The sequence below is a fragment of the Asterias rubens genome, chromosome 17 (assembly GCF_902459465.1).
Source record: "Asterias rubens chromosome 17, eAstRub1.3, whole genome shotgun sequence".
NCBI classification, from domain to species: domain Eukaryota; kingdom Metazoa; phylum Echinodermata; class Asteroidea; order Forcipulatida; family Asteriidae; genus Asterias; species Asterias rubens.
In genome coordinates, this window is record NC_047078.1 from 9,503,777 (window position 1) to 9,516,215 (window position 12,439).

The 12,439-nt window shown below is 39.1% G+C and overlaps 1 protein-coding gene across 2 annotated transcripts; it reads left to right on the top strand.

Moving 5' to 3' along the window:
* Positions 1–1,188: 1,188 nt before the first annotated feature.
* Positions 1,189–11,481, top strand: LOC117301857 (protein SMG9-like). Of its 2 annotated transcripts, none has more exons than XM_033785848.1 (12): positions 1,189–1,239; positions 2,260–2,405; positions 3,104–3,193; positions 3,477–3,810; positions 4,621–4,715; positions 5,551–5,663; positions 6,183–6,390; positions 7,194–7,383; positions 7,863–7,970; positions 9,153–9,278; positions 10,450–10,591; positions 11,095–11,481. In XM_033785848.1, exons 2-12 carry the CDS (start codon positions 2,313–2,315, stop codon positions 11,171–11,173), a joined length of 1,578 nt encoding a protein of 525 aa, XP_033641739.1. In that variant the 5' UTR covers positions 1,189–1,239; positions 2,260–2,312; the 3' UTR covers positions 11,174–11,481. The 2 variants fall into 2 exon arrangements, with proteins under 2 accessions (XP_033641739.1, XP_033641740.1); XM_033785849.1 differs by having other exon boundaries at positions 3,110–3,193.
* Positions 11,482–12,439: the final 958 nt, after the last annotated feature.

A 12,439-nucleotide genomic window follows, 5' to 3' on the forward strand; every position in this document is an offset into this window, starting at 1 on the left:
ATAAGTTTTCGATGTCTTGCATTGGACCGTAACACAAAATAAACCGCATCACTCAGTCATTCGCCCATCACACAGTGCAGACGTTTTTCCCCGTGCACGCGCGTTGTTACTTTTGCAGCTGAAATTCAATGGAAGAGGATTGTGGATTTATGCGGCGACGTCTAAATTTACGAAACTAAATTGACTGGGAATTACTTCACTAGGGCAAAGTGCGTCGGTAAATAACCCTTAGCTTCTTCTACTGTCTGTGTGGAATATGACACACTTAAATAAAGGTAAGAAACGTTTTAAATACATAACTACTTTGAGAGTATAGCCTATTCTAAAAACCGGTTCTATTTAATTTAGAGACAAATAATCAATTTAGGGCAAAATTATATTTTTTTTTGCGGGGCCGGAGATAAGCAGATAGAGCAAGACTAATAATAACGTTGCCAAATGTTTTTAGACCGGTGTAAATATTTATCTTTGTTGTATGTGCCTAAGTTGTGGTCATAGGCCCACATGTCAAATTAATTTCTAAATAAAACAGATAATTTATTACGCATAATCCTTCTGAAACAAGTGCTGTTTGCGGGGTAAATAAGCACTGAATAATGTCTAGACAATTTAAGTGTTGCACAAAAATGTTACATTGCTTGACAATACAAAAATCACAGGTAAAAAAAAAAATGGGTGTCCAATCATTCATATAATAATTACAGATAAAAGAACAGGGTGTCACCAAAATTAAAACTTGGACTTACCAATTTGTCAGTCCTGTGTGGTTGCCTTGACCTAGCATGTTGACGTCTCGCTCGGCAAAGATATAATAGAGTAATTGATTTGTTGGCAGAGCAGATCAAGAGTGCGAGGGCGGGGTCTATTAATTACGGAGGAATCAACTTGTTTTTATAACGATCCGTTTGCAGAAGAAGTGTGTATGTGTCTCATATGTAGCCATTTCTGACAGCCTTCAAATTCAATTTGTGTGTTAATTATCAAAACCCTTAATTTATTGTGTACTCATTTTTCTTTCTGTGAGAATCGATATAAGGCTACAGAGGCCCCAATCACTCAGCCACAAAACCACCGTACCGTGAAATTTCGAATACTCGCTCGGTTACTCCGAATCGAAAGAAGAAAAGCGCCCTCAAGAGTTGTCCCTTCGTCAAGTCCGTGTAAAAGTCAATGAAACTTGAAAATATTATAGCGCACAGCACACTCTTCAAGCTTCTTGGATAATCCCTACACATTACGGTGAGTGTATGACTGAGTAGATTTGGTCAAGGCTTATATAAACTATATATATAGCTGTAGAGTATAATTGCATTTTTTGATAGTTTTGTTCATTACTTAAAACCTTTTTTTTTTAATTACACCATCGGCATAACCATGGACTCTATTATTATCTATGGAGGTAGTCTACCTCCATGGCATAACTGACTGACGTGACTCTCTCGTCGGCGGTCACATCACTCTGTATCACTCACTGTACACAGTAGTGTAGTGTTAATTACTGGTGTATACTGTACTTAACTCTGGCTAGTAGGGCCTAGCATAGAGCAAGGAAGAGAGTAGGGAGTAGTACCGAGTAGTAATATCACACCAGTGACCATGACACAAGTTCAAGTTGTCGGTTGTTGTGGTAGTGTTCACTGCAGTGCAGTTCAAGTAAACAAAAAACATCAACAATCAATTGACTATCGAATCGTATCATTTATTACCGTATACTATTAGTACTATACTTATAGTAGTACTCTTGAGACAATGAGAGAGCGCACATGTTTTTGTGACATTTAATAAATATCAATAACTTTTCTTTATATAGGCCTATATTAAAAATTAATATTTCTTTTTATTTATTATTTAAGTAAAAATTAATATTAATGAAGTAATTATAACACACATTCAGTCAGTGTGATATTAATTGTTTGTATTAATTAATATTGTTCTTTTCATGTTCATTAATTATCTTTTATACCTTATTATAAATTGGGATTTTAAGTATAATACAATTACAATATATACAACTTGGCAAACCTCTCGGGCAAACCTTGGCAAACCTCTCGGGCCGTTTTAAAGTAAGTTTTCTATTTATCTACTAATGATAGTAGCTCTTTAGATCCGAGACCACAATAAACACAATATTTTTCATTTAAATTTTTACTGTTTAACATTCAGGTTATAAGCTTTTCTTTTAAATTTAATAAATAAAATAAAATTAATAAAAGATTGTGGCCATGTAACAACAATAATAGCCTTTCTATTATTTGACAGTTCTAGATCTGCGTCTTATGGATGACCAAACGATCTGATGACCAAGTGAAAACATGTCATCAAAAGTACCAGGAGGAATTGTGGGCGGAGCTAGTGGGAGTAGCACTGGGGGAGCAAGACGACGCAGGAGAAGAGGCAGGTCAAAGGTCAGCAATGATTTCTCATTCCAATCTTTGGATCTCTTCCATAAACTCATTCCAATCTTTAGATCTCTTCCAAAAACTACACTAAGGCCGTAAGGGTTCGTATTCGACACTGCCTGGGGCCAGTGATTTTCAATGTTTTAGCCTTTGGCCAGTAAACTCCTGACCAGATGCAAATGTATGTCCAGCAGTTATACATTTTTCAATGGGAGACATTTGGGACGCTTGGTGGCAGCAGACTTACCAGGTAAAATCCGTTGTTCTCGGTAATGTGCGCATGGTCGGAACTATGTAAACAATGGAAATATACCTGGTAAGTCTGCTGCCACCTAGCGTTCTAAAGTCTACCATTGAATAGTGGCAGAATAGTGGTCACTACCTCAAACTGAAAGGAATAATGTTCAAATGTTGATGTTGAGTTTCGAGTACAAAATACAATTCTGTTGTGTATTAAAATCAAAGCAAGGTAAACTGTATCAAAAGCTCTGTCTTAATGAAGATTCTGGTCAATTGTGAAATAAATTCTAGCCCGGTAAACATTTTGAGCTACAAAGTACAAGCCTTGTCTTGTGAATTTTTCAATCCCTGTCATAAGAAGGTATGCTCGACTGTATTTAGGACAGCCACTGAGGATCGTGACATCCTCTATTGGAGAATTATATAAGGGGGACTTATGTCTGGACTTTTTCTGTTTCCTTAAGACGCAGGAAGATCTTAGAGATGAGACAAGTTCTCCTCAGCTGAGTAAGCCAACAATAATTCTTGCCAAATCTACTGCATCTCAACCACAGGTAAGAACATTAATCAATATAATGTTAAATTGTTGCCATACCTACTGCTAAAATATAAGTAGGATTTCTTTTTTTATACTGCCTCTAGCTACTGGGCAAACTCAGTTGTCTAGTTGGTAAGACACTGCTCTAGAATTTCAAAAAGATCATGGGTTCAATTCCCATGACGAATATGCCTATGATGTTTTTCATCGAACTCAGGAAAGTACTGAGTATATACAGTGCTTACATATTTGGTGTATGGTCAAAACCAAGTTTTAAAAAAAAAATTTTTTTTTTGCAGAGTAAATCAGATTTGTATGGCTCATCACCAGAACCAGGGGGTGCTACTCTTTCATCCCAAACGGGTGAGCCTGCAAAGTCTACTCCTCAGTTTAAAATCAAAGCTCGACCCAGTGAATCTACTCCCTATAAACCCATTCCAACTTTCCCACAAGCCAACTCCTCAGCAATGAACTATCAATCTCCTGTTACCACGGCAATATACGCATCGTCCCCGTCACAGGGAGATGCAGGACAGTCTGGTGCTGGTAGTTACTCTGCAGCTTCAAAGCCTGTGGGTCAGGTGACAAGACCACTTGGACAGTCCAGTGCAACCCCGGTGTTCACCATAGAGGGTAAGTGGAAATACACAACCTGGGACCTATATGTAATTTTGGCTGTTAACCTTTTCTGCGACGCAATACAAGGATACTTTAAGGTCCATTACCAATTTGTCCACATATTTCTCTTTTACCAAATTTCGTCTCCTTTTTTGACCATACAACTAATCTTTGTTATTGCTGAAAGTGTCGTGGTCGAGTGAATAAGAGCAACAAACTCAAGCTCTGGTGTTTTTTGATCAGCAAAGTGTGGGTTCGATACCTAGTTGTAACGTTTGTGTCTTAAGCAATAAGATGGTTTGTAAAGCCATGGGTCCTGTGTGTTGTGAATGTTTATTGTATTAAAAAAGAACCCAGTGCACTTATTGAAAAGAGAAGGGTGACTGGCCCCGGTGTTCCTGGTTTGATTGGCTGAATATTGCGCTACAGCTATGGTGCTTTGTAAACTGATAAGCCGTCGATTTCACAAAACTCTTCCTAACTTAAGACTAATCTTAGGACTTAGGACGAGTCTCAACCCTGCACTGTAGCATGCAGACCTTAAGATTAATCCTAACTTGAGATAAGACGAGTCCTAACTCTTTGTGAAATCGACCCTAGGTCTCATATTTCAGCACTAGGTTCAGCATGTATAACTCCACATACATATATATTTGGTTTGCGGTAACATCATGGTGTGTATCTACTTGCCAGATAGAGTCTGTTCTTAGAGAACTATCTTTCTTTATTCTACCACCGTGGAGTAGATTATGAAGGAAAATACTGACAGCGCATAGGGACCTCACGGTGATGGTTAATTATTATCATTGTTATTATCACGTACAGTTCCTGTCCACAATCGACTGACAGCACCACCCGACATGAAGCAAAGTGTGAAACTAGTGGATGACAACCTCCAGTGGTGTGACAATGGCATGGAGGTAAAAACTTATTTTAATAATAATAAAAATAATTACACAGCATTTATAAAGGCGCACTGAATCTGGTGTAAAACCATTCAAAGGCACCAGTCAAGATGGAAAAGAGGGAATTCTCAAGTGTTAGGGAAAGCAAGTGTGAACAGGTGTGTCTTAAGTTGCTGCTGAAAGATGGAGTTGTTATGTATTTCCCTGAGGTTTTCAGGGAGTGAATTCCAGGACCTATGGAAAACCCCCTGTCCCCGTAGCTGGCTAGACGAGACCGGGGAACAAGGAGCATGTTGCTTGTGAATCTAAGACCTGGTCTTGTAGTACGGGGAGTCAACAGGTTTTAGTTTCCCTCGTGGTTCATTACTTGATATTTGAAATAGTTGTGTCCCCTTAAGGTGATTCCCTCTTTCCCTCTTAAGGTGGATTGTTTTATTCTATGTTTAAAATTTAAAAATCTTTCTAACAATTATGCATTTTAAAACAAATGGCTTTCATAGATCAACTCGCATGGTCTAAGGCGACAGGTCCCTTTAACATTGGACAGCAGCCCTGAGCCCAGTGATTTGAGCGCTGGACCAGTAAACTTTTGACTGTGCAAGTCCAGCTGTCTTTTAAATAATAACACCTCAATGCATTTTTAATTTAAACTGATCAATACAAGTATCTTTCATTTCTGTTGAGTATTGAAGTTATTATTACCCATAAGAAAAGTAGTATAAATCAACCTTCTGCCCTGCAGTCTTGTGTATGTTTTCCACTAAATTTTGAGTAGCCCTGGTAGTGGTAAGAATTATGTTGTCGGTAAATTTGTTATTTTTAACAAATCCTATATTATTTTCTATCCTAGATGTTACTGGACCACACTGATTTTCTAGTAGTTGGCGTATTGGGGTTACAAGGTAGTGGGAAGTCCACTCTGATGTCCATACTGGCTGGAAATAGTGTCAGTGACAATAAAAGGTACGTCTCTTAAATGTTCATTGTTATATTAATTACCGTACATACAAAGTCTCTGCCACGACACGCCACCAGAACATGCTAAAACACAAACAAAACAGCAAGGTACATGTAGTGCCCACATTAGGCCGTGTCTGAAACAACTACTGCGGCTACAGCTACTGCTAGATAGTGCTCGTCTGCCTACTCTTCAACACTAACAGGCGTGCTACTAATCTACAAATCCCAGCCATATCTCGTTTCCCTTCCCCCCCCCCACCCTGCCCCCTTTCAATGCTGGTTCTCATTGCACGGATTGCATTGCACGGACTGCACAGTATTCTGTGTTCCGGTCAATGTTGAACGGAGGACTGTAGAGAGAATGTTTCTTGTCAGGGGAAAGTGGACATGGAGTGGTTTTATGTAACGTTTGAAACGGTTGGCCCAAGCAGTTTGGCCGGGATTGTTGCTGTAGCTGTAGCTGAAGTCACCGTTACAGACATGGCCTTTGACTCTTTTGAAATGTTTTCATTTAATTTCCAGTCCCTATATCTTCAAGCCACAAACTAGAGAGATCAGGAACCAGTCTATGCACCAGACTACTGGTATTGACTTCTATGTTACCAATGAAAGAGTAATGATTCTGGATACGCAACCGGTACTCAGCTCTTCAGTAATGGACAGCTTAATGAGCCATGAGAAGAGTCTGCCGCCAGACGTGACATCGGCTGAAAACTGCAATGAAATACAGGTAACTACACAAATTATTTAAAGGCACTGCTGCCGATTTCACGAAACACTATCTCCAGTTAGGATGAGTACTTTGTCCTAACTTAGGATGGGTTCAATGCATCCTAGGGTCTATGGATTTTGAACCAAATTTGTCCCAAGTCCTAAGATTAATCCAAAGCTAGGAAGAGTTTGAAAAATCAACGGCTGGACACCTTTGGTAAATTGTCAAAGACCAGTATTCTCACTTTGTGTATCCCACCATATGCATAAAATAACAAACCTGTGAAAATTTTGATTCAATTGGTCGATGAAGTTGCAAGAAAATAATGAAAGAAAAAAAACGCCCTTGTTGCACAAATTTGTGTGCTTTCAGATAACTGTAATAACAACAGTCAGGTCTGAAGCCTGTATGCTTCGTTTTTGAAGGGACAAGGGCACCAAGGCATTTCTCCTTGGTAAAGGGAATTAGGAAATTGTAAATTTCTGCTGGAGCATCTCAAGGGCACTAAAGGCAATGACAATGGAGCAGGGAGGCAATCCCCTTTATTGCCTACGTGAAGTATCAGGCCAACCATAGTGATTGCTTGTATTCAACAAATTCAACACCTTTTTTGAATAATAGTTTATTGTGTAATATTGTTACAAACTGTGGCTATTTGTTTTTGCTTTACGTTAATGACTTTGTGAGAATACTGGTCTTTGACAATTACCAAAGGTGTCCAGTGCCTTTGATGCAAGAAAAATATCAATGTAGGATTCAAATAGTAAAAAAAAATACATGACTTCTGCTACAATTATATTCCTCATGTCTTTATTTTGCAGTCTCTTCAGCTTGCCTCATTTCTTTTGACGGTGTGTCACGTCGTCCTCATTGTTCAAGATTGGTTTCTGGACATTAATCTGGTAGAGTTCCTCAAACGAGCTGAAATGTTGAAACCCCCTACTCCTAGCCCTAGCCCAGCATTGGAAGGTTCCAATAACGAGGAAACAGAAGACTTCTTCCCAAATGTTGGTAGGTACCTTTGTTTAACAGGGGTGTATCACAATAGAAGGATTGTTTGGTTGAAATAGGTTGGTACTTTTCACTTTAATTGTTCTGGATATGTATTGCACCGTTCTGCTGGACCGCCAGAACGTTCCATATGAACCAACGAAATTGCCCGATAGCTAGATGCAGTTTGAATTAGGAGACAGTTCAAATAAGGATTCAAACTGCCTCTAGCTGCCAGACAATCTTGGTGGTCTAGTTGGTTAGACACTGCTCTAGAATTGCAAAGGTCGTGGGGGTCGAATCCCACTCAAAAAATAAAAGACGCATGTAATCTTGTTCAAAGACCTGGGGAAAGTAGTTAGTATATTGTATTTACATACATTGATGTAAGGGTAAAACAAAATTAATAGGATTTATATGGTTGAAGTCCTTCTAAGGGATATGGTGGTAAGATGCCTTGTACTTAATAAGTTCCTACTTTGTTTTTTTTATTGCATCAGTGTTTGTGTTGAACAAAGCAAGGCAAGAAGACTTCCAAGTGACAGCTGTTCAGTCAATGCAGGAAAGTATAGCCAAACTCTTCAAAGATTCAAAACTTACTCTCCAAGGTATGGTTCTATCAAATCTGGGCCCAATTTCAAAGAGCTGCTTTTGCTTAAACAATTTTTGTTATTAAGCAAAAATAAGCAGGATACTAGCCACAGATAACGCATGTGAGATTGTAAACTTATTCTGATAAGCATAATTTTGTTGTGCTTAGCTACTTTGTTGTGCTTAAAGGGAAGGTACACTATTGGTAATTGTCAAAGACCAGTGTTCTCACTTGGTTTATCTCAACATATGCATAAAATAACAAACCTGTGAACATTTTAGCTCAATTGGTCATCGGAGTTGGGAGAAAATGAAGAAAGAAAAAACACCCTTGTTGAACGCATTTGTGTGCTTTCAGATAGGAATAATAGGCTTCTAGCTAGAAGTCTTTTATTATTTTAGTGAGAAATTACCTCTATTTCAAAATCTATGCTACTTCAGAGGGAGCCGTTTCTCACAATGTTTTTTGCTATCAACAGCTCTCCATTGCTCGTTACCAAGTCAGTTTTTAAGTTAGCATTTGTTTTGAGTAATTACCAAATGTGTACCTTCCCTTTAAGCAGCTCGATGAAATTGGGCCCTGGTATTTCCCCTCCCCTGATGTGTGACTACCTGTTTGTGTATACAATTTTCATGAGAGATCACCTAGTATCACAAGGCCTCAGACGGCCACTTCAAGGTGAAGGCTACCCCAGGGGCATGTTGCCACCTACTCCTAGGGCTGAAACAGGGTTACCTTCTTCACAGTCCAAAGGATGTAGGCATGGGTGTCACCCACTAGGAGCCGGGTTTGTAGAGCATGATGCACTACCTTACAATGTTTTACGAAGCAATTATGATTAGGAACACTTATCACGGTAAACTAGGGGTTAACCCAAGTGTTTCTGGTTCACACGGCAAGCACCTTTGCTTACAAGTTTCCTCGGGCTTGCGAGCTGCAGTAATTAAGTTCACTTATGAGGCATCCTTAAGCTCGGTTCATACTTCCTGGGAATGCGAAGCGAACGTTGACGTCACAAATTCGCAACAAAAAATTCGCAGCAGTTCAACTCTGCCCAACTCACTTGCAAATATCGCTACGAAGGGAGGGCTGTGACGTCAATTTCATGTCAAATTCGCATGAAGTATGAACAGGGCTTTAGTTTTATTACCAGAAATAACTTAACAATCAACAATTCTTCTGATGTTGTCAAATGTAGGAACGGCCTCAGTAGCTCACACAAAGCTCCTACCAGGTCTAAACAGAAAGAATCTACCACTGGATGTGAATTTGTTTGTGCTACCAAGATTTGATAGGACACCTGCAGAGAACTCGTCATCGGAAGGTAAGGGTGTTGCCAAAACTAAAGGTTTCTCCAACCTATTCTCTTTAAAGGGTGAATGTACTTTTTGTAGGACAAAAACACAATGTCCACAGATTTACACTAAACTTACACAGTTTGAAGATAATGATAGTAGAAAGCTTCCCTGAAAATATTACGTGCTGAGGTGCTGTAGTGTTTGAGAAATGAGTAAAACAATGTCATGAAAATTATTTTAAGCATTTACGAACATATTTTCATGACATTGTTTTACTCATTTCTCAAAAACTACAGCACCTCAGTAAGTAATTTTTGAAAGGAAGCTTTCCACTATCATTATCTTCAAACCCTGTAAGTTTAATGTAAATCTATGGACATTTTGAAAGAGTACCCAAATCCTTTAATTATCATAAGAAGAATCGGTCATTATCGGGACTAAGGAAGGATTTTAAACTTTCCATGGTGGTAGTATAACTAGGTGGGGTTTGCAGTTAGCACAATTCGTATATCTCTTTTGAGTAGTGTTGGTTCTTACCTCTTTTGGTAATAAACCAGCCCCGCTCATTGTCTCCCTCTTCATTGTTCATCCATTGTTTTTTTTCTGTGTGCTTTCTGCTTCTCTCTCTGCTTGTTTTTGACTACTTCTGTTACAACAATATGTGTGTGGTATTTTGTCATCCAGCTTTCAATGAAGACGAAATGTTTGAGTCGAAATGTCAGAGCATTAACCATTTTTAGCAAATTCAAATATTCTCTTGGATAATTTCATTCTGTCAGCTTGTTGCCATGGGGGACTTTGGGGAACGCTAGGTGGCAGCAGACTTAAGGCCGATTCACACTACAGCGATAACGAAAACGATAACGATCACGAAGCAAAGAGAACGCATACTATTGGTTGAATTGCTCCAGGCAGAATAAGCACACGCTCATTCAACCAATACAATGCGTTCCCTTTGCGTCGTGATCATTATCGTTTTCGTTATCGCTGCAGTGTGACTTGGCCTTTACCAGGTAAAATCCATTGTTCGCAGTATTGTGCGCATGCTCAAAACTACGTGAACAGTGGCTAGTTACCTGGTAAGTCTGTTGCCACCTACCGTTCCAAAGTCCCCCATTCGAAGCAGGAGTGGATGTAATTTGTTTTAGCATTGTAAATTTGTGTCAAATAAATTTGTATTAATGCTTGCTATTCCAGACCATTCTATTCTGCTGAGTCTGTTACCAGTCTCCTATCAAGGCCATCCAAGTGTAGAACTCTTAACCAAGGCATTCCGGAACCAGATTTATGGAGCTGCTCGAACGTCTCTGACACACACTTCACTCACAGAAAAGAACTGGTGAGTAGTAGGAGTGCAGTTGACACAGGATGTTTAGGGCCAATGATTTTTCGCAATCGCGAAAAACGGACAGAATTTGCAAAATCTTCCCTTTGAAACGGTAAAATGGATTTCAGTTCATGTTTTGTTGCAGCGATCAGTCAGTGAGCCTTTGCGTTAAATTAAAAACAATTGCCAACTCCGGAACTGAATTGGCCGTTGATTAAAAAAAAAGATTACTATCTGAATCTGGACTGTTTTCGTTAAAAGTTTTTTCCTGCACAATTAACATTTACAACCCTTAAATCTATTACAGAAAAGGAATTGATTGTGTCTGAAACAGAATTCATGTTTTTTTTTACGGAATTTGCACTTTTCTGAATCAGAAAATCATTGGCCCTAGGTGTTATTTTCCAAATATTTTGACTTCTAGAATAAAGTTGCTGTGCAAAGGTTGACGAAAAAATAACATTAATAAATTATTCATCATGCAAAGTAAACATTATCGATTCTTCTTATCACAGGTTCCATTATGCAGCACGGACCTGGGAGGCAATAAAGAAATCCAGCCTTATGTCAGAGTTCAACAGACTTCTGACCTGAGCATTCCCTTCCCAGGTGGTAATACAGACCATTGCTGTTGATTCTCCAGGAGGTAACTGACTGCAGTTCAAAAGTCGGATGTGAGTTGGATGTGAGTTGAGAATTTCTTTGTCCAAAGAATGTTTGATGAATATTTGGAGTATTGGTAAACACTCTTTCGCAGAAAAGGCAACTTGTATAACATTTGAAATGGTTGAGAGGAAGTTGAATAGAATTACAGCCTAGGGCAAGTTTGAGTGCGCACATTTAGTCGACTACTAACCAGTAATGTACATGCGCAGTGATGACTCACTCAAACGACTCGTTTGGAAGCCTAGTCAACCTTTGGTACCACGGTATTCAACACTCCATTGCCTTCTGCGTTTTCGCTATAGTGTCACTGCTTCCATATTGCGCTCTACACATGTTAGCATGGAACAGGCAATTGGGACCACGGAGGAAACCATGGTCCTGAGGCTGGTCGCAAATGGTCGACCACAGCAGTCAACCAAATGTCGACCAGCCTGGGTCCGAGTCAAAATAGTCAACTTTTAGTTAACCATGGTGCACACTCAAACTTGCTCCTAGCAAGAGGGATGTTAAACATGTTAAAGTGGCTCTGAACAAAATGCAACTTCAGCAAATGGTGTTTACAGCAACAAGAATTTTCAGCTTCACACAGGTTCTTGGTAGCCACATTAGTGGACAAACACCTGGATGTAGAGAAGCAAGTTATGGTTAAATGTCGTTCCATGGACCCAAGCACTGTGATTAGCATCCAAACTATGAAAAAAAATGGGGATAAAGTAAATATATCTTAACCCCATCAGATACTCATTTAAACACCTGGATGTAGAGAAGCAAGTTATGGTTAAACGACGTTCCATGAATCCAAGCACTGTGATTAGCATCCAAACTATGATAAAAAATGGGGGTAAAGTAAATACATCTCAACCCCATCAGATACTCTTTTAAACATCTAGATGTAGAGAAGCAAGTTATGGTTAAAAGTCGTTCTGTTGACCCGAGCACTTTGAATAGCATTACATAGGGACCATAACTCTCAAGCACTTGGGAACCTGTGCTTTGTAGAGTTCAGGGCAAGAGCCCGCTATTCTGACACCAAAAACGATGCTAATAAAATTGTCAACAGATCTTAAAGGGAATGCATCTGATTGGTAATCACTCTTAAAATCAGTGGCGGTAAAAACTTTCTTGGTTAGAAGAATAGCAACTTTCGATAGTATAAAGCATTTTGAGAATCATTTCACATATATGTACTTTTTC

Bases quoted from the DNA above. Each gene is read 5' to 3' on its own strand.
- LOC117301857 (XM_033785848.1), top strand. From the start codon at position 2,313: ATGTCATCAAAAGTACCAGGAGGAATTGTGGGCGGAGCTAGTGGGAGT. The intron at 6,391-7,193 runs GTAACTACACAA...TTTATTTTGCAG, and splicing joins AAAACTGCAATGAAATACAG to TCTCTTCAGCTTGCCTCATT. The intron at 7,971-9,152 runs GTATGGTTCTAT...TGTCAAATGTAG, and splicing joins TTCAAAACTTACTCTCCAAG to GAACGGCCTCAGTAGCTCAC.